This window comes from Globicephala melas, chromosome X (assembly GCF_963455315.2).
Source record: "Globicephala melas chromosome X, mGloMel1.2, whole genome shotgun sequence".
Taxonomy (NCBI): domain Eukaryota; kingdom Metazoa; phylum Chordata; class Mammalia; order Artiodactyla; family Delphinidae; genus Globicephala; species Globicephala melas.
The window spans coordinates 3,516,527-3,540,007 of NC_083335.1; the positions used below are offsets into that span (position 1 = coordinate 3,516,527).

The 23,481-nt window shown below is 39.4% G+C and overlaps 1 protein-coding gene across 1 annotated transcript in view; it reads right to left on the reverse strand.

Moving 5' to 3' along the window:
- The window catches only part of PASD1 (PAS domain containing repressor 1), a 160,408-nt gene that overhangs the window by 37,878 nt on the left and 99,049 nt on the right, over positions 1 to 23,481 (reverse strand). Inside the window, exon 8 of the mRNA XM_060292996.1 lies at positions 9,351 to 9,433. Within this exon, the coding sequence (XP_060148979.1) occupies positions 9,351 to 9,433 (83 nt within the window). The remainder of the gene's footprint in view (positions 1 to 9,350; positions 9,434 to 23,481) is intronic.

The following is a 23,481-nucleotide window of genomic DNA, read 5'->3' on the forward strand; positions in this document are numbered from 1 at the left end:
GCCAACCACGTGACAGCAGAGTTGAAGAGTGTTTCAGGTTGAGGACCTAAGCATGTGCACAGGCACTGCATTGGAAAAGAGCTTGGAGAATTCACAGAGGACAAGAGGCCAGTGCATCTGGAGCACGATAGATAAGAGGGAGTGTGGCACAAAATGAGATCTGAGGACTAGACAGGCATGAGAGCAGCATATCTTACAGATCATACAAAAGGACTGTGGATTTTCTTCTAAGAGCGAGGGGAAACCATTGAAAGTTTTTGAGTAGAAGAGGGACAAGATCGTATTTCAACAAATGGTTTTGGAACAATCGGACATCCATATGCTAAAAAATATGAACTTCAACCTAAAACTCACACTTTATAAAAATATGAATGCAAAATGGATCATAGACCCAAATATAAAACTACAAAACTTTTAGAAAAAAAAGGAGAAAATCTATGTGACCTTCGCTTTGGCAGTTAATTCTTAGACATGGCACCATGACATGGCAGAATCCATCCCCTTCAAAATTAAAAACTTTGGTTGTGCAAAAGAACACAGTTAATGGAATGAAAAAAGAAGCTACAGACCAGAGAAAGTACTCGCACATTAAATATCTGACAAAAGACTTGTATCCAGAATACGCAAAGAATTCTCAAAACTCAATAATAAGAAAACAAACAACATAATTTTGAAAATAGGCAAGACATTTGAACATTCAAATGATGAAAAGATACTCAACATCTTTAGTCATTAGTGGAATGCGAGTTAGTGTTTTTGTTTCTTTGTTTGTCTGTTTGGCCACTCCGTGTGGCATACAATATCTTAATTCCCCGACCAGGGATCAAACCCGTGCCCCCTGCAGTGGCAGCGTGGAGTCTTAACCACTGGACTGCCAGGGAAGTCCTGGAATGCAAGTTAAAAGCATAATTCAATACCCTGAAAAAGTGAAATAAAAACGTACATCTACACCAAAAACTCGTCCACGAATGTTTACAGCAGCTTTATTAATAAATGCCAAAACCCATCAACAACTCTCATGTCCCTCAACAGGTGAATGACTAAACTGTGAGACATCCATACAACAAAATGCCACTCAACAATACACAGTTATTGATGCAACAACTCAGACGAATCTCAAAGGAATTATGCTAAGGGAAAGAAGCCAATCTTGAAAGATTATATACTGTATGACTCTATATGATATTCTCAAAAAGACAAAACTATAGGGCTGCAGAATAAATTAGTGGTTGACAGGGGTTAAGGGTGAGGTGAGATAGGACTGACTATAAAGGGACAGCACGAGGAACTTTTGGAGGTGTGATGGAACTGGTCCTTATCTTGACTACGTTCATGGTTACACAAATCGATGCATGTGTTAGAAAACATAGAACTGTACACCAAGAGAAAACAGATCAATTTTACTGTATAATTGAACAAATGTGTTTAATAACTTAAAAATGAAAATATGTGTCCACAAACATACTTGTAAAAGAATGTTCATTACAGCTTTATTCACGGTAACCACAAACTAGACATAAATGTTCATTGAAAGAAAAATGCCTAACAAATTGTAGTCTATCCATAGAATAGAATATTCCTCAGCAACAAAAGGGAATGAACTACTGATACATGTGACATGATGCATCTCAGGGACATTATGCCGAGTTTAAAAGGGCAGACTCAACAGACTATATATTATATGGTTCCATTTTTATGACGTTCTAGTAAAGGAAAATTTAATCTATGGTTAAAAACATCAGAACAGGAGTTGCCTCTAAGTGCGGGGATAACAGGGAAGGGGTACAAAACAGCTATCTAGTGTGTTGAAAATACCGTATGTCTTGATAGGAATGTGGGTCCCATGGGTTCATGCATTTGTCAAATATACTTAAGATCTGTGCCTTTCATTATGTGTAAATTTCACCTTAAAAAATGTAAGTAATGTGAACTTAATTGAGGAGGTTTGCTTTTCACAATGACATGACATGGCAACCCTACAATTACTCTCTGTGCATTCCTGATTTGAGCAAATAAGTAAATATATGGAGGATAATGAGCCCAGGCCTCTCTGACTAGTGGAGAAGAGTGTTGCAAAAGTGGAAACGGGAAGACTGGAATGAGCCTTGTAGTGTTGGCTCAGGATTGGAGGGATCGGTATGAAGTCGTGGCGTGTTATTATTTGATACAGACACATACACAAAGGTATACATACATACAGATGGGTAGATGTGGAAATAAATATAGATATAGAACTTTATGCCTATGTATACAGTATGTGTATTGTGTGTGTATTTGTTTCCCAGTTCAAAAAGCACCTATAAGCAGTAGCAAATCAGTAACAATGAGTACAAGTAGCACCGAGAGTTTCTAAATAGCTGCCCTTAAGGAAGCCAGGATTCCCCTTCGACTAAGTCTTAGAGAACAAGCTGATTTCATGGCTGAGGTGGAGATAGTACAAAACGAACCTGGAACATCACATAGTGCCAGAAAGGAAGGAATGCTCCAAGAATGGTGTGAAGTATCAAAATGACACAAGAGCCAGACTGAAGGGGCTGTCACTGGTCGATGCTAGGACAATCAGAGCATTGAAATAAATAATAATAGCAAAAGATTAAAATCCACTGAATAGACAAATGAATAAATAATGAATGAATGAATCAGGCAGAGGGGAGGAGAGAGAGAGAAAGAAGAGAAGGGAGAAAAGGGGGTGAGGGGAGGAGAGGAGACGGGAGAGACAGGAAAGGGAGGGCAGAAGTGGGACAGAGGGGGAAGAGAAGGAGAGAATAATGATAAAGCAAATGGGACAAAATGTAAACAGTTGTGAGTAAAGGAGGATGCATATGGTAGTTCCTGTCAGATTCAAATAAAAAGTTAAAAAAAATATTTAATGGAGCTAAAGCAAAAGAATATCCTGGGATTTAAAAAAAGGTAACGCATTAGGAGTTTGAGTAATATATACACACTACTGTATAGAAAATATATAACCAACAAGGACCTACTGTATAGCAGAGGGAACTCTACTCAGTATACTGTAATAACCTATAATGAAAAAGAAGCTGAAAAAGAATATATACCTATATATGCATAACTGAATCACTTTGCTGTACACCTGAAACTAACACAACCTTGTAAATCAACTATACTTCAATTTAAAAAAAAGGTCAAGCAAAAAGTATTAAGTTGAAAGAGAGCAGGATCCTATCTCACTTCTTCAGGTACCTAATACACAGCCTGACATCTTCATTACAGGATGACAAATGCATACCATCAGGAAAACATATATTACATTGTTAATTGTATGAGTAGAACAAGCAGCTGCCAGCCTATTTCTCCAGAACTACTTTTCCTAAATAGGCTAATACTCAGATAATTCAACCCAGGTTTCTCTAAACTTTGATATTTATTAGACTTCTTTTCATTAGGGTCTAAACCCTCACTGATTTCAGGGTTGCTTCCATGAGTTTGGAGCACAAAACTTACTTTGAGCTTTTCAAAAAATACTAAGATTGAGGGACTTACCTGGTGGCACAGTGGTTAATAATCCGCCTGCCGATGCAGGGGACACGGGTTCGCGCCCTGGTCTGGGAAGATCCCACATGCCGCAGAGCAGCTGGGCCCGTGTGCCACAACTACTGAGCCTGCGCTCTAGAGCCCATGAGCCACAACTACTGAGCCCGCGTGCCTAGAGCCTGTGCTCTGCAACAAGAGAAGCCACCGCAATGAGAAGCCCGCGCACCGCAATGAAGAGTAGTCCCCGCTCGCCGCAACTACAGAAAGCCCACGCGCAGCAACGAAGACCCAACGCAGCCAAAAATAAATAAATAAATGAATAAATAAGTAAAAATATTAACATTGAAACTGCTCTTATCAATCATAAATCTAATAAGACTGTCTAATGATTTTATGCTTTTAGATGATCAAAATAATTTGTTATGTAGTTGAAGATGGGATACCAGTTGGCTAGGGGTCAGAGAAACACGATGAAATCTAAAACCCAGAATCCTGAGACTGCACCCCTTCTTCTGTCTTTTGTTTTATGTCTGCCCTTCTTAAGGACCAGACCCTGAACATAACAATAGGACAAGTTAAATAGCTTAGGGGCTATTTCCTTTGACACCAGGCTGCTGGAAAGCCCCAACTCCTTTCCTTATCTGTTAGCCTGCCTCCCAGGTGGGTGTGAGGGCCCAGAATCATCTGACTGCATGCGGCCTCCAAGCTCAGAATTCCATCACCTTTAGACTGGGTCACACCTCCTCCACCCAGAGAGGAGGCATAGACACTTTTCATGGAACAATTTGGGTGTTAATAAATACAGAACCGTCTCATAAGGATGGAGGTTTAAAGATGCTGGCTTGAAACAGAAAAGGAGAACAAACTTAAATTAACAGAAAAGTAGTAAGAGTATTGAAGAAATCACCAAACATAGACTTCAAATCATGTCCGTAAGCCGGGTTTACAGGTAGCCCTTTGCACTTAATAATGTCTTTATAGCTCAGTAAGGATTAAGTAGTTTTTTTGGTTTCTTGTTTGTTTGCTTTTTTGGCCACACGGCTTATGGGATCTTAGTTCCCCGCCCAGGGATTGAACCCGGGCCCTTGGCAGTGAAAACATGGAGTCCTAACCACTGGACCACCAGGGAATTCCCAGGATTGAGTACAGTTTTAAATTTTAACTATTCAAACAAGAACTGTAACTATTCTATAATTTGGAAGTACTTCCTAACTGATAATAACTTGACGTTGTATAGTATTTTACAAAGCATATGGTTTTCATTTACTTATCAAAACAGATAGATCTCATTAGACTTAATGAGGCTTCTCTACGATCACACAGCCTGTAATTGGCCAAGCTAAGAAAAAAACAAAAACAAATATTGTAGCTTTAAAAATCCCAACCCCATGTTTTGGTTAATGGTGGATGACTAACAAGGCTGTCTCCGGGCTGCTCCACCAGTGCAGGGGCGAGCTGGTGTGCTCCCAGTTCCTCCCGGAAAGCAGCTCTCACCGGCTTGGCTGGAGTCCTCTCCAAGTTCTGTGGGTTCTAATCCTCCAATCCTCTCTGCCCCCCTCTCCTACTAGTCGTCCACTGCTGAGCCTGCTCCAGCCACACTGGCTTCTCAAACATACCCAATGTGCTCCTGCCTCAGGGACTTTGCATCTGCTCTTCCTTCTGTCTGGAATATTTCCTCCCAAATCCACAAGGCTTGCTCCTCCACTCCTTTCAGGTGTTAACTAAAAAGTCACCTTCTTGTCGAGGCCTTAGCTGGCCACCCTATCTATTATGTTGACCATTGGAAATTGCCAATGTCATACCATCTCTTAAACAAAAAAAAAGTCAATTGCATATGGCAAAACCTAATACAATTTAATTTCCCCTACAACCTTCCCTATCTCTCTTCAATGTTTAATATTTTCCTTCGGTCCTCCTCACCATCTAACCTATTTTGGTCTATTGATTGATTTTCTTTCTCCTCCACTAGAATATAAGCTTCCCAGGAAGATAAGGATTTTTGTTCACTGCTGTATCCTCAGAGCCTAGAACAGAAACTCCCACATAGTAGGTGCTAAATATTTGCTGTATGAATAAGTTTCATTGGGCTGGAGTGATGAGACTGGGCAAGCTAAATATCTAGTGCTAGAGAAACCAAACCAAATGGCGTGTGATACAATGAGATACAGGGCCTTCCCCCTGGTCGAGATGACGCAGACATACGGGATGAAGTCAGTACAGAATAGTACCAAGGATCCGTACAACAAAACCTTACTAATGAGGACCACTGTGCATCTTTGCAAAATTCTCCTCACACTTTTGTACAGATAACTCTTCTCTGAAACAAGCTGAAAGGGGAATTAGCCAGGAACATTCTTTGCAGTGCAGTTGCTGATAGGTGGAGACTACCCCCGGGGGACCAACTCTGTAGCAGTTTCTAAAGACTGCAAACAAAGGTAAGAGCTACTAGAACTGTCGGAAATACCTGCCATTTGCTTTTCCAGTACTGTCTGCTCTACCTTTGGGTGAAAAGATACTATCTTTGTAAAAAGTGTTAGGGCTAATCAGTGTGATCGCCTTTCCTACTAATTCTTCTCTCTCCCTACATTTAACATGAAATTAAAGAAAAAAAAGTTTTCTCACAGTAACATCCCCAATCAAGTACTTCCCAAAGACTTCTTGAGTTTTCTCCTTGGAATCCCATACCAGCCACAGCTCCTGAAACTGATGTCCTAAGAGAAACGAGCCCAGGATAATCTGGGTCCCAATTCCAGCTCTACTGCTTAACCAACTGCATGACTTTGGGAAAATCATACATCCTCTGCGACTGCACTTTCTCATCTTTACAATGGGTCTAAAATCTATGTTGTTGATTTGTGGAGAGTAAGTCAATAAACATGAAATCGCATCATGAAGAATAAAGTACAGGATGCATTTCTATTAAGATGATGCTATGACAGAACTCTGGGTCTCACTTACACATACAAACTAAGAGTAGCTCGCTGCTTCCTCTAACTCTAGCAGTAGGAAGATGGGAAAGGACTCCATAGTATTCAATTCTGTGCCTGCCCGTCACCAACTCTGAAGTGTTCCTTACTTCTTTCTATGTTCAAGCAAGACCTGCTACTCCAGTGCATCTGCAGCTCTAATGGAAAATCCAGCTGCTGAGTCCCTCTCCTGAAATGAAAGGTTCTTTAGCCTCAAATCTGAAACATGCAAGGACAGGACATCCTACATGGAAACAGACCCTTTCTTTTAAACATTTTAACTTCCCCTCTTTGTGTTTCTTTCATAGGCACAGACAAAGCTTTCAAGCCTCTTAGCAGGATGCTTCTTCCCTTTCAAAGAACATTGAGAATTACCAAGGAAATTTCCAGAAGCATCTGGGGAGCTCTAGGTCCCTATGACCTTTGTGCCTGATTACTTTTTTAACCATCCCTCAGACTGTAAAATGGGAGCCAGGTTATCAATGACTGCTCAGGGTGCCTACAAACTAATGTCCAACATGCCACAATCTCTTCTTCTTGTTATCTGAAAATATCCTGAAGACAAAGAGTAAGTCTATGAAAAAAAATAATGCAATACTGGTTTGCACTGAGCTATAACAATACTGCACTATGTTTGCGAGGTCTCATGGCATGGAATGGATTACCATTTTGATAGGATCAATCAATCAGTCCCTGAGCAGATGTTCATTTCTGCCTGCTCAATGTCAAGGTCTGTGCTAGACAGGGATGAGGCTGACGGGCCCTCCTTTATAGACCTCAGACAGCGGCCATGGTGTTGAGGAGAGCAGAGGGATATAAGAGGGAAGAGAAGGGAGCTGGAATTAAACAGAATTTTCTTCATCAAATCCATCAGTTGTTTCCTAAGTGTCATTTTTCCATGTTACTGTCTACATGATAAACAATCCATTGCCTAATACTTGAAGAAACTAGGACTATTTTATGAAAGTACTAAAATATATAAAACTGTAGTGCATTCACCCAATAATGATAATTTCTTACTATATTAGAAAGGATATGATTTTAAGCCTTAAGAAAACACTTTTCTTGTATTGTGTGAAGACCAAGTGGCACAGATGTAGTAACTGGCTCTTTTCTGCATCAGAATATTTTTCATCCAATTAAGTTCTACTTAAAAATAAAATGTAGGTCTCCTCTGTCTCTGAACTCTCACTCTCTGAAGATTTGCCATAATTACCTGCTAATTTACACAAAATTCACTACACAAACCTACTAAACAAATCTGTTTTAGGTTGCATGCAAGAATATGTTTAAGTCATGTACTCCTGGGTGAAAAGGATATGGTAGGCTGCTATTGTACCTCAGGTATTCTCACAGAATAGTGCCTAGAGTTCACGCTGCTTAAACACGTTATGTTTTATAGATGTCTCTCTCTCACCTTATTCAGTAAAAGGTCTTCTAATAAAGTAGAGGAACTAATAAGGGAAATGGGTAAGCCTAAGAGGCCCAAAGAAGCGCACACACTACAAGAACCATTGGGAATGATAAAGCACATTAAGAGAGTTGAATGGCTATTAGTCTTAAGCTTGGTGGTGCACATGTCCCTAACTCCTATGAACCACAAATACAATGGTGAATATTTACAAGAAATTGCGATTCTGCATAAAACATCTCGCTGGGGCAAGTGAGTGTGATGGTGGCACGAGCAGACATGTGACACTCAACACACAATTAACAAACTCGGTCTCGTGTTAGCAAGAGCTGTAGAGCACCCAGCAAAGGGAATGCAAACAGACTGCCACCTCAAGCTCTGTTTTGCATCCCATGGCTCTGTGTGCAGCTTCAGACAACGGTTCTTAGCCAAACACCTCTGAGCTCTCCTGCCAGGAAGGGAAGATTCTCCCCTGTTCCTCAGATCCAAACACAGATGAACCTCAGACATTTCCTGTTTAACTCATTTCTTCACCAGCTCTTTCTTCCTTACCTCATCCCCCCACCAAAGAGTAACAGACAGCACAGCCTCCAGCTTCCTCCTCCCACCAGACCTCACACAAACACGCCTTCAATCAGAAGAAGCCTCTCAAAACATCATCTAGTTTATTTTATTTTGCTAAGTATTACTGGCATCTAGTGCTCATCTTTAATGTACTGTTTTGTTATTTATTTACATATCCATGTACACTGTAATATAGAAGGAAAATGTAATCCATTCTCAATATTCTACACTGAGCAGTGTCTACTATTATGGCTTACTACATACAAAATACCTACTAATGAGTTTATCAAATATGCAATGACTAGATAGTACTACAAGTAATTTCTATTCTGTAGAAATTCTTGGTAGATTATTAAATAGTTGTATTAAGGGGTTTTAGTGATACCTAGCAAGTTGGCATTTTCCTGTGGGTTAGGAATGCATTTTTGTTTTTCCCACTCAAAATAATGGAATTACTCACTTTGTTCTGTGAAAATTTGTTAACAAACAAATGTTAAAGAATAGATTAGATTCACAAAAAAGAGGGACACCTGCATAATAGCAGTTACCACAATGCTTATTTGTTCTTCTACCATTTAAAGTGTTTCAAGAAAAGGAAGCAATCAAGTCTGTTTGTAAACGTATTGTCTTAATTTGAAAGTAATTAAATGTCTGCATCAATTAAGGTTGCTCTATTTATTGCTTTATTTCTTTTATAGAAAGCCAATCACTTGAATTTATATTCAGTTAGAAAAATATGAATTATAGTAGCTGGGAAAGGAAATTCAAACTAGTAGATTGCTCATCTGGATTCAGTTGTTTGTTTTTTTAATTTTCATTTTGGTGGAAAAATATTCATAGTGATTTGTCTTGTTTCAGTTTTGTTTGATGAAACTGTGCCGCAGGTCTCCATTACTCATGGCAACATTAGCCCTCACCTGTGGTCCACAGGTAGATGTTCCTCTTCCGAATCTGGGGCCAGCAGAACATCTTCACCAGACTCCTGTACAGTGAAAAGGTCCTGCAGAAAAAGTGGCATTTTAGATAATTGAAATGTACTTATAGAGTAAAAATACCTGACATATTTGTGTAGGATGTAGTAAATTTGAAAATCCAACTCATCTGTATACCAGTGTGAGAAAGGCACTTGATTTTACAGATGTGAAAACTGAGGATTCTAGAGATAGAATGATTTGGTCAAGCACGTACAGCTAGTACATGCAGGATCAAAGTAGGTCCATTTCAAAGTTGAACTCTTGAGTTCACTTCCCTTCCACTGTTACACAGCCACCCTGTGAACAAAACCTTCCTCCAAAAAGCCCTCTTTTCTCACAAGATTTGTTCTCTAAAATGACCACTAGTATAGAACAAATATCCCAGAAACTCAGAGAAAAACTGGCATAGATCACAAATAGAGATCCCTGTGCTAAGAGGGGGCCTAGGGTGAGGGTGGTGTGTCAAATGAGATTTTTCTTTCTCAGAGGAGGAAGATTTGGGGGGTGACCCTCTAGATGGGATATCTGCCTTCTCATGGCAGATATGAGAGCTCAAATCCCAGAGAGCTGCCGGAGAGGGATACTGAGTGGGGCCATCAGACCCAGCAACTTCCTTCAGTTGCTTTTCTCCCGACCAATTTTCTCACTGTCTTAAATTTGGAAAAATGATGACATAGATCACTATTCTACAATTGAATGTAAAGGGGTCCTTCACAGCTTCTGAAATGTGGTCAGTTAAAGCCCAGATTTTAAACTTGAGAGGAAAAGTAAAGCAGGTCTTTTGCCCTCTCTGGATCATAATGATAACAATAATAATGATAATAATGACAATGATCATGACTGTAAGGGCTCATATTTACTGAGTGCTTACCTGATAAGAGGATAAGAGGTGCTGTCTTATTTGTACTTCACAACGACCCTCAAGGAGGTGCTATTATCGCCACTTATAGAAAAAGAAACTGAGGCTAAAAGATGTAAGTGACTTAGGTAAGGTCCTGTAGCTAGTAAGGAAGGATGTGAAACCTGGATCCAGAGGCCTCTCTTGTAAGGCAGTTGAATGCGTTGTATGTTACAACATCATCACAATATTAACATGGCTCAAACAGAGCTTTTGATTTTGTCCCCATGCCCTCCACCTCATCTGCCCAATCCACACTGTCCCAGTCTTGTTCAAGTCAGTCGGTGGCACTTCCATCCACTGAGCTACTCAGGCCTAAAAGCTGAGTCATCCTTGAGTCATTTCTCTGTCTTCTCCCATCCACTTCCAGTGCATCGGCAAGGACTTAGGGCTCTACCTCCAAAATGTCACCCAAATCGGTGAGCTTCTATCTGTGTTACTGCAGTCCTAGTCCAATCCCTATCAATCACCTCTCACACAGCTCCACCTGCTTCCATTCTTGTTCCCCTGTACTCCATTCCCAGCCAGGAGCCAACCTGATCTTTTAAAAACAAATCAGATCATGCCATCCTCCTACTTTCCACTCAAAGCTGTACATAATCTGGCCCCTGTCTACCTCTTGTATCTTATTTTCTACTACTCCTTCCCTCTTTCACCTTTTTCTAGTCACATGATGGTCCTTGTTTCCTGGAACTCTCCAAGCTAGTTACTACCTCATGACTTTTACAGCTGCTGAACCCTCTACCTGAATTGCCTTCCTGTCTTCACTGGGTTGGCACCTTATCATCATTCGTGGTCTCTGTTCAAAAGACAGGTCATCAGAGAGAGACCTTCCCTGACCACTCTGCTGAACTCCCTACCCACACCAGTCATTAGCACAAGATTCTGTTTTAACATCTCCATGACACTTATCAATATTACTTGTCTATTGCCTGTTTCCCCAGCACCTAGCACAGTACCTGGCACATAGTAGGTGCTTACTAAGTATGTTACTTAGTGAATAATTCATTAGCCTGAATTGATCAGATGAATTCCAAGGACTGATTTTTCTTTTTAGAGACAGAAACTGTGAGTTCTCTATTAGGAAGATACTAAGTGAGCACTGGACGAGCAGGAGAGCTGCCTCAAAACTCACCTGGTGAGAGAAGCCTTTCTTTATCCACCTGCCAAAATGGTCACTTCTCTTACTATGTCCCAACCCCCAGCCCCTGTATACCTGTTTAATATTATATCAAAACAATTTGTCAATGAGTGTGCATCTCTTCTGGGTATGTCCAGATCTCCACTCAGATGTTCAACTTCTGAAACACAGGAGCTGATCTTTTCTCATTCACGTATCCTAACACAACCCTCTGCACACATCAGGTTCTTTAGCAGTGCTGTGCAGTGGCTGAGAGACCAAAGGGGACATGTCCCTTTAAAGGAAGCCCACATGGCCACAATGGGGGAAGCACACACACAACATACTCACCATTAGAATTTGAATCCTGAGAACACAAGCGGTCCCCACCAGACAAAACCGATCCTCCAAAGAAAGATTTCTGGCAGACAACTCACCAGACAGGCTGGGGAAGAAGCTACGGAAGAACACCACAGGCTCTAAGGGAGACAGAGACACACACGTGACAATCTAATAGAAAAGTGGGGCGATTACACAAGAGGATGGGCACCTGCCGTATCAGTGAGCCGTTTGCCAACCCACTGACAATTTTCAGAATTCCGAACCACCAATTTTTTCTGTCTTCCTTCCCAGTCACCCTCCCCACCCTGATCTCCACCAAAACATGAAGTAATTACTGAGAAATAATTATGAGTTCAGGGTGATCGTCAGTCTTCTGTTCTTACCCTGTGAATGGACATTTTAGTCTCCAAAATAGTTCAGCTCCCCTTCTTTACATAGACCATGTGGGTATCAAAAATGTGTATATAATTTGTGTGTGCACGTAGTCAAGTTTTTTTAAAGGTATTTGACCTTTGGTTTCCAAAGGCACGTGACAAAGATATCAGAGGACCATGTGTGAGCTAACTTTCATTATTTATTTACCCATTCATTCATTTGTTATATCTTTAGACCTCAGTGGCAAAGAACTGAGTTAATTATATTCTTAGTTCATGGCATATTATGAACACAGATAAAATTCCCACTCTTGTTTTTACTTTTTTCTTTTCTCTGTCCCTTTCCCACCCACAGGTACCCACTGTCATCTACCACATTTAATATATAACTTTGTAAAATGTGTAGTCTGGTTCTATGTACTATATGCTTTTACAATTTACAAAAGTGCATTGTGCTATAGATCTCATTCTGTTTGTCAATCAACAATATGGTTTTAAGGTCTAACCATGTTGTACTATGTATATCTACAGTTCATTGCTTTTGACTACTACAAAGTTTTCCATATTGTGTATTTCCCCAGATTTTACTTGTCCATTTCCCTAATGATGCACACCTAGGCTGTGCATCATTCCTCCCTCCTACCATGAACAACACTATGACATACATAGAACATGTCCCCTTAGACACAGATCTCTCTGAGACTTCGCCTCTGCGATATTTCCACCCAGCGATAGGATTGCTGAGTTACAAGATAATTGACTTCAGTTCACTCTGTTTTCCAGGATGGCTTCATGAGTTTACATTCCTCTCGACACCGTATTAGTGTTTTCATTTCTCACATCCTCACCAATATTTGGTATTATTCACACTCCTAATTGTTTACATTTTGATGCGTGTACAGTGCTACTCATTGGTCTCTGAATTTTTCATTCTTTGCTTACTAGTGAGTTGGAGCATCTTTTCACATATTTGCTGGGCTATTTACCTTTGATTCAAGCCCTAGATCTTTTAATGGCCCCAAATCAGTGTTTATGTTAATTTATCAGCTTGTGGTTCCTGAAGCCTTAAAAATTACAAATTCAGATCCCATATCCACATGTAAGACACACAGATTTGGGTTTTGATTTCCTGTAAATGACACATTTTTTTCCATTCAAACTCTGAGAGAGATAACAAGCTTACTCTTCCTCTAGGCCAGTGGACAGAATTTTACTGATCATTTTAAGTCTCTAGGTTTTATGTGTTGGTCCTTGAATGAGTGTTAGAACTCCAGATCCCAGCCAATGGAGCCAATGTATGACTTAAGACTCACTTAGGCCCAGCACAAAATCAGCTCCCTCTTATCACTAGGTCTCATACTTTATCCTTTAATTTCTAGCACCCATGGATTTCCCTTTCTTTTAAGATTGGCTATGCAATAAACTTCTTAGATTATGTTTTAACAATAATTTCCTTGTTTTTGTAGAAGGAAAGAGCCATCCTTATCAGATCAGTCCACCATGTTACCATATGACCCCACCTTGTAAATTTTGCTATTAATTTTTTAAAAGTCTAATTAATGTCTGTGGTCCATCAAAACCTGTGATCATAGGGGTAGGAGAGAGTGTGAGAGTACCAACAGTAGAAAGGCATTTATATTACCAATGAAGGGCTGCATAATTCATGAACTTCATCTAGATAAGATTAAAAACTGTTTTTCTTACCATTAGAAATAAATTTTACACTCAGGATGAATTTCACACATTCATAAGCAGGGCTGCTATCATGTTCAGCACCTCCTCTTTTTAAATGACAGCAAAAATCAATATGTTTTTCTGCTAAAAGAAAACAGATACAAAACATGCTTACATTTGTACTTATCTATATTCTGTAGGATTCTTTCATATGATTATTGTCTTATTTAGACTAGATTTTACAAAAATATTATTTTCTTTTCATGAACATTACCACTTGCACAGTTATCTATGTTGTATCTGTAGAGTGGGGTATCAGCTAGAACATAATTTATAGAACACTAATACAATTATACAAAAGCTGAAATAATCAGGGTTCATGATTAAGAACAAGATTTAATAGAGGAGAGATTTTTTAATACTAGAAATATAATTTGTGAAATGTCTATATTATTCCTCTAAGTGATTGTTATCTGTCTCTTAAAATCTAAGAACTTACTATTTGAAACAAATAGTCTGTACCTGAGCTTGACAAAGGAAGTTTGACAGAAATCTTTTGGTAGACTTCATGTTTCTCTTCATCAGGCAGAAGGCTTAATAAATTTTTACCCATGATGTCATCCTGAAGAAGGAAAGAGGGAATAAATTTTGTTATTTGTACTACTATATTTACTTCCTCTGTCTCCTTACTTAAGCTTATCATCTGGGAGGGAGATGCAAGAGGGAAGAGATATGGGAACATATGTATATGTATAGCTGATTCACTTTGTTATAAAGCAGAAACTAACACACTATTGTAAAGCAATTATACTCCAATAAAGATGTAAAAAAAAAAGACTATGTATTATATGATTCCATTTACAGAAAATGTCCAGAATAGGCAAATCCATACAGACAGAAAGTTGATGTTAAAAAAAGTAATAATAAAATAAAATAAAATAAAAAGCTTATCATCTGCCCCACGTCAGCCATCTTACAGTCAGACCTGTTAGACTTCTAAAGTCTAAAGTCCCAATTCACATTACCCCGTTCTATGACCATCACCACCTACCTTTCCAGTGCACTCATGCAAGTACCCCACCTCTCCAACAATTATCCCACCCACTGAGACCTCCAGTCCATTCACATCCCATTTTCACTGAACATTATCTCCTTCAAATTGTCACATCCCTCGTTACCCAGTTCAGATGCCATAGTCGATCATTCTAATCACTGCCATGAGCTCTTATTTGCCTGGGAAAGTCCCAACTCTGCTTAATTTCAACTCTTCAGCTACCCTGTACCTTCCCCCAAGCAACTGAATGTGTATGGAGAAAACCCCACACCCATACTGTGTATTATTTTAAATGGGCACTCAGCTCTGCCTAGAAATCATTCCACATTTCCCTAGATAATTCACTCTTCTACTCTTCAATATGACTATTTCTTGCCTTCTCCTCCTTCAAACCTGCGAAACCGTCCCCTCCGCTGCCACCCTCCTCATATTCAGCTGGGATCTCATTTCTTATTTCAATTAAAAACAAAGGGAGAAGGAAATGTCAATATCTCCCTGCACCAAATCTTACCGACCTATCTGCTCCTGTGGCCAGAGACCTGCTTTCTCTCCTATTGCACCAAATAAGCTCCTACCTAAGTCTACTGCACTGTCCTTCATCCTCTCTTGACTATTCAAGGACATCATTTCAGAAATTCTCCCCCTATCCCCCACATCTTCAAGCTTTCCCTTTCTGCTGGGTCTTTCCCTTAGCACACAAATGCTAAATCAGAGATGTTATAATGTCTGTCATCTTAAAAACAGAAACAACACAAAAATCCAAAATCTTCCTTGACACTACATCCTCTCCTCCATCTCTAACTAACTTCTCTGGTCCACTTTAGAACAAAAATCATTGAAAGGAACTATACTTGATGTCTCTCATTTCTTCACCTCTCACTCTCCCTTAAAACCACACTAATCAGATTTTTATCCTAACCACTCCACTTTTCTGGTTACCAGTGATGTCCATATCACCAAATTCAATAGTCAATTTCAACCCTCATCTTGCCTAACATCTCAGCATTTGATACAACTGACCTCTCCTTCATGCTTGAAATACTTTGTTTACTTGGCTTCCAGGACACCATACACATATGGATATCCTTTTTCTTCAAAGGCTACTGCTTCACAGTTTCTTTGCTAGATCTTTCTCCTCTTCCTGGCCACTTGGCACAAGAATGCTCAGGGTCTGGTCATTGGACCTCTTCTCTTACTATCCTGTCTCTTGTGGGCTCTTCCAGTTCCACCTCATCAAATACCATCTAACTGTTAATGACTACCAACTTCTCACCTCCAGTCCAGACTTCTCCCTGAACTCAGCTTGATAACTAAACTTGGATGTCTTATAGGATTTCAATTTTAAGACATCCAAAATAGGGTTTCCCTGCTGGCGCAGTGGTTAAGAGTCCGCCTGACAATGCAGGGGACACGGGTTCAATCCCTGGTCTGGGAAGATCCCACATGCTGCGGAGCAACTAAGCCCGTGCACCACAACTACTGAGCCTGAGCTCTAGAGCCTGCGAGCCACAACTACTGAGCCTGCGTGCCACAACTACTGAAGCCCACGTGCCTAGAGCCTGTGCTCTGCAACAAGAGAAGCCACCGCTATGAGAAGCCTATGCACCGCAACGAAGAGTAGCCCCCGTTCGCCGCCACTAGAGAAAGCTTGCGCACAGCAACAAAGATCCAATGCAGCCAAAAATAAATAAATTTTTAAAAATAAAATAAAAATACATCCAAAACAAGTGCACCAGATATTTTCCCCTCACAAACATGCTCTTCTCTCAGTCTTCCCCAATTCAGTAAATGGCACCACCATTTACCCACATGCTTGTCCTTTACTCGCCTTTTTTCTCTCAAGCCCCAAATCCAGTCCATCAGCAAACTCTGTTGGCTCTACCTTCAAAATACATATAGAATCGGTCCACTTCTCAGCACTTGGTTTAAGCCATCATTTTTATCCTGGATCCTGCAATAGCCTTCAGTGGTCTCCCTGCATCTATCTTTGCCACACCCTTGCTCCCACTCCATTCTCCACAGAGCAGCTAGAGTCATCAATTTAAAACATAAGTCAGATCAAGTTATTCCTCTGCTCAACATTTTCCACTGGCTACCCAAGTGATTCAGAGTGAAAGCCAAAGTATACTTCCAACGTCCTTGACAGCTCTATGTTCTGGCTCTTTGCTGCCTATTGACCTTAGCCTCTCCTACCCTCCCTCTTGCTCACTGCATTCTAAGTACACTGAACTCCTTGCTCATGTTCAAATACAGCAAGCAAACAGTCATCTTGGGGCCCTTAAGCTTGGTCTTCATTCAATGTGAAACATTCTTTCCCAGATATTTGCAATGACTTTCTCCCTTACTTCATTGAAGTCTCTACTCAAAAGTATTTTAAATAGCATCAATCCCCTGACATTCTCTTCCTGCCTTTTTTTTCATACCACTTATCATTACCTGACATCATAGTCACATGTATATGTTTATCTATTTATTATGTCTCCCACAATAAAATGTAAGTTGCATTAGAACAGAGACTTTGGTCGTCTTATTCACTGCTACATCCCCAACACCTAGAACACAGCTTGGCACAAGTGAGCACCCAATAAACATTAGTTGAATGAGTGAAAAATACTGTACCACGTAGTTGAAGTATGGTGACACATGAATAAACTGAATATCAGCCTTTAAGTAATGAGTTTTTAATGTGATAGGAACAAAATAATAAACAAAGTACTCTTTGTAGCTTAATTATGGCTTTGGTTGATGAACAACAAATTCAAATGATTTTTAATTTTTAATTTTTAATATTAATAATCTACAGTCAAAATTCAGAAATATATTTTTATGGCCCATTTGTAGAAGTCAGCCTACGAGTTGGCCAATGCTCAAATTAGCAGATGGATCCTGTCTCAATCAAGAAAAGTCTTGGCTCAATTCAGGGCAGAAATGTAACACTAATTTAGCAAAGAAAACATGAAATTAACAGGCAATAGATTTCTTTTTCTTGGCCACACCACGCAGCATGTGGGATCTTAGTTCCCCGACCAGGGATTGAACCCTTGTCCCCTGTAGTGGAAGCGTGGAGTCTTAACCACTGGACCGCCAGAGAAGTGCCAGGCAACAGATTTTGACAATGAAAGTCACATAGTAAGAAACTGACTTCCCCAAAGAAAAAGATATTTTTCATTCAACTTAACTTTTTCAATAAAAATGCTTTTATTGATTTAGTTATAAAATACACTTTAGGTACCAAACCAAGTTACCTCTGGTCAGTAGAGACCACTCATTTATTCCTTCACCTAACACTTGATTAACAACTGCTTCATGCCAGAACATTATGCTAGGTATGTTCACACGAACCAGCTCACCTAAACTCCTGTGAGAGGAAGAATTCTCCTCTATTGAATTCATGATGAAACGAAGGCTTGTCCGATTATTGAGAGGTCACAAGTTCAGAGATGAGATTCACACCCAGCTCCATCTAATTCCATATCCATTGTTCCTTCCACTACAACATAGCTACCTTGAGTCCAATCTGCACCAAGAGCAGCCAATTTGCTACTGGGCCAGGTTCTGCATTTTGGACATTCTACATGAATTAATTTATTATTTTTTTGCTGAAACTTATGAGAGTTTAAAAAAATGAACCTGACATGTTCATTCTAATTTCAATGAACGCATAGTTCAAGAGGGCAGACAACACATGCACAGACAATTCTGATGCAAAGTATAAAATAATACCTTAACAAGAGGTACAAAATGCTAAGGCTCACCAGTTCTTTCATTGGCAGAAGGAAGTATAGCATTGTCACCTAAAAGAATTCCAAGTGAGCAGTCTTTTGATGGTGCACATTCCTTGGATGGAAATAGTGGCAATAAGTTTCTTATTAACTAACTACATTCTTTAAGGAAGGTGACAGTGACAATGAATGCCTTATAACTGACCACCAACTACAAATAGTGGACGTAATGATCATCCCAGTGACCCTGCTATATATTAGATAAAGGGCAGAGATCTGAAAGCATTATCAACACCATGTTACTTTCGTAAATCTTTGGCATTTGCTCTTCTTATTACACAAGGCAGAAAGATCAAGGTACTTAGAGCTTAATGAAGCAAGGATAAATACCAGTGAAAAATTAAGGCTTTTTAAAAGCCAAGTTTGAAAATAACCATTAGTTGTCCTAAAAATATTAGTAAGTTGAGTCTCAGTCATGGCAAAAAAAGAATAAAGGAATTTACTCCACTCCTTGACATTTACTGAGAATCCAGGCAAGCAGCATCGTTTTGCTGGCAGAGACATCCACATTAAACATGCATTAGAAAACTGTTCAACTGTATAGGGCACCAGGAAGGATAAGAGCTTCTGTACGAGGTTCAGACTGCACCCTGAATCAAACAAGACTCATTGCTAGTGATTCTCTACTACACTGTAAACTTCGCAGGGAGAAGCAAAACTCATCACAATTATCACCAAATAGCCATATACCTATGTCTAAAATTTGCTAAAGACTCTTAAAAACTCAATCCTGAGAAACTCTTTCCATGATGAAATCTGTATTTTAAATTTTTATTTTGGTTAAAAATTATAAAAGAGAACAATTATATGTTTTTTTGAGGAGGTGATGAAGTAGAGTGACTAGGAAAGCAGGCTGCTAAGACAGAGGGTAGTGAATACAAGTAACTACACATTACTACTACCAGTGACTACAAGTTTTTCCAAAGGAAAAACCATCAATGACATCAGTGATTGGGAAAATGTGGTGCCAGATTTCAGACATAAGTTTAATACCACGATGATGATAACAGCCATCATTTCAGTCATGGTGTGTTTTATAACATCATAACTTGGACTCCTCCCATCTTTTTGTCACACCCCTATCCAATCCATCTGCAAAACTTATTTCACCTACAAAACACTGACTACTTCCACATCCACCTTAATGCAGTCCATCACCATCTATTGCCTGGACTATTGTAACAGCTTTCCAAGTGACTCCCCACTTCCATGCCTACCCCTATAGCCTATTCTTAATACAAGACCCAGAGTGATCCTGATAAAACAAGTTCAGATCATTTCTTGCATCTGCTCCAAATAGCGTCCTCCCATCTCAGAGGAAAAGGCAAATGGCCCTAAACAAGGTGGACCTCTGTTACTGCTCTGACCCCATCACCTCCTACCACTTTACCTTTTACTCACAGCACTCTCGTCCCAGTGGCCTCTTTACCATAGCTTTTCACACCAAGTATACTCCTGCCTTAGTGACTTCTCACTTGCGTTTGTTTCTACTTGAAACACACTTATCTGCATGACTCACATACTCACTCCATTCAAGTATCTGTCTAAATGTCACCTGATCAGTGATACTAACCACACCATTTGTAATATCCCACCTCCGGTCACTCTCTAAGTAATACTGTCCCCTATCGACAGATGAGAAACTAAAGCTCATGTCGTTAGTGAGTGAGAGTTAAATTTTAATCTCCAGATTATTTGACTCCAAAGACCAAGTTCTTTCCACCTCACAGACAGTTGCCCAACAGACAGAGGTTCCTTGATTTTTAATGAAATTGTAGATTCCTGGAGCCAGGCAGATACTCTAGAAATGGCTTGGTTTCCATATAAATATAAGATGAGTGACTTATAAAATGAAATTTTTAATCAAAGCCTGGGAAAAATTGCATGTTGTTAAAAATTACAAGTTAGGATTTAATGAGGAAAAGTGTGAAATTGTGCCTCAGGTATAGTCCTTTTCAAGCATGTTTTAAAAGAATATATAAACTCATTCCCACTTAACGTTTATGTACAGATGAATCAATAACAGTTATAGCTTTATTTTTAAGTACACCAGTCTCAGATTATCAAGTCCATGGTTTAAGATTAACAGTTCAAACCCATGTCCCAGACACCTCTACCTTAGGGTGACTATGTGTGTGTGTGTGTGTGTGTGTGTATGTGTGTCTGTGTGTTACTTCAAATGTTGAAGGGTGAAAGAGTCTCTTAAGAGTGAAAACTCTGAACCAAAATACATAAGGAATCAAGGAAAATTATATAACTAACACCATTGCTGTGAAAAATCTTCATGTGAGGATCCTCAGGGAAAAGTCTCCAGTCTCAGTCAATGGCAAATTTGGTTTAAGTAATGTCAAATACCTCAAGAATTTGGGTAGTTTTCTGGTCTTCACTATAACAAAATTTAATGTGTAATGGATTATACTCCTACATTCTTTCTTTTAATGTGCATTTAATAAGACCATTCTCCTATGATATAACTCCTCTGAGGTCCAATACAATGAATATCTCTAATATTTGCATTTTATTCAGCTGTTCTGTTATTCTATAAATATAAGCTGAATTTCGAAATCCAAACTGCTTTCTAAAAGAAAGGTAAGAGAATGAGAAATAAAGAAATGGACCTTAGTACCTTTAAATAAAAAGAAAAGAGCAGAAAAGCTCTCTGAGTTTCCAAGTGGGCCGTAGAACATGCCGGCTGGAACAGCATAACTAGCGGGATAAGCTCCTAATCTTCTTCTAACTTAACTAAATAATAATTTAACAAAACTTCTATTCATTTATGTGTTTCAAACTTGAGTGCTATAGATCTGTGGGTCAAGTTCTTAAGACAACTCTGTGGAGTGAGAAATATGCAATGAAAGCAACAATCCAGATGTGTTTAACACAACCAGCCAAGTGACAGATTCAGGAGTGGTGGTGGTGGATGTACTCTACACAGCCCCTCTTCACACACAGGCATGCATGCAATATGAAGGTATGCAGTACTTTCATGTTTAAGTGATATATCTGGTAGGTGTCCAGCCTGAAGATCCAGAAAAATTTTAGGAAGTCATATATTCTAAGTCAATGGTGCTAGGAAGATATAGAAAGCTTTCCTGAGAGGGATATAGTGACACCAAAGGGCTCAGGAATGAGTGACTAATTTGAACATCAGAGACTCTGACTATAACTCATGTGTAGGTCTCTCCAGCAATATTTACAACATTTCTAAATTAGGCAATCATTTCTAATTTTTTTTCCAAATGAGATCAGGATTTGCTCTTCAATATAAAGAAACAAAAAGCAAATCAGACCTGGAAATGGATGCCATGAGCCAGCATGACCAAAGCATGACATTCATTGTTTAATCAGTATGCGGTGGACTCAAGAAATGTACAAAATCAGACACATCCATCTTGTGAGGGCTGTCTTGCAAAGCAGTCACCTTGGGGATTATCCCCTGAGTCTTCTTTGGAGCTCTCCTTCAGGGGCAGTTTAAAAACCATACACCAACGCACACACACCGTTTCATTACCTTATATCAGAGTTTGTTTTCATAGCTTTAAAACTGAAACCAATGGAGAGGACAGTAAAACAGGTGCGCGTTTTGACAACATTGAGAATGTCTTCTCTGATGAGTTATACGCTGCTGAAAACAAATAATAAACCCCTAAACGACAAAGCAAATGATCCTTTCCCAAAAGCTGGGAGAACTTACTGGTAAATGGCCAAGGAGAGAAGAGATGTTGTCAGTCACGAAAATTATCACTCCATCTGTGCTCACTATTATCATAAAGCCATCTAATGACTAATGAAGAGAGAATAATAATGTAATTAAATAGTGGAACAATAATAAATGATAGCTTTATTTCTAAATGCATAATTATAATCACACACTGAAAGTGTATTGTGGTCCTTAAATATCAATAAAGCAGGCACAGACTTAATTAAAATTCCATTATTCTGCCTCCTACACAGAATCTACTTAACCTTAAGCATGAGACGTTTATCAAATGATGTGTCACTTAGACAAACAAATTTCAACGTATACCCAATTAACACAAAACTCTCCAACACAAGCTACGAAGATTCATTTCCGTGTGTAGGTTGTTTCATATTCAATTCAAAATTAATTTTAAAAACTGTAAGAATATCTTGGAGGGCATTTTCGTTTGTGGTTAGTTTAGTCATCTATTTATAAATATGGGTATTGCCATCACTTCCCTGCTATATAATGGATTAGATATCCAGACAAATGCCTCCTGGTAGAGAATACCTAAAATGATGATTAAAATATATTAAAACTTATATTTCAAAACAGGGCCAAGCTTCTGGTAAAGTAAGGGAAACGATCTGACATCAGAAATGACTAGAACATGAGAATTCAGAGGTAAGGGGATAACGGAGCTTGCATATGCCTTGGGAATATCTACACAACACTGATGGCATAGAGCTGGGAGGACAGAAAGCAAAGCCTGGGCCCGCACAAGGTCGGGGGTGAAATCAGAGACTCCTGCATAAAGCCAGGCCTCCCAAAGGGTAACTCTCTCGGCAGACAAAATAGAAAGATCTTATCCAGCAAAGGAAGCCAGGGGATTCACAACCTGCCCATCCTGCCTCAGCTTTCACTCAGACTAGAAAAGGAAAAGAAAAACGAGTGTCATCTGGGAATTACAAACAGAAGCCTACACTCGCACAGATTCGGAGCTGGAATTCAGAACTACCTGCGTAGCTCTCAACACTCCAAGCCTATTATTTACTTTCACATGGTCCTGACCCCAGATATCTAGTAAAAAGAAGTTGAAATCATCTCTAGAGAATGATTTTAAAGCCCTCAAAGAATTCATGCAGATA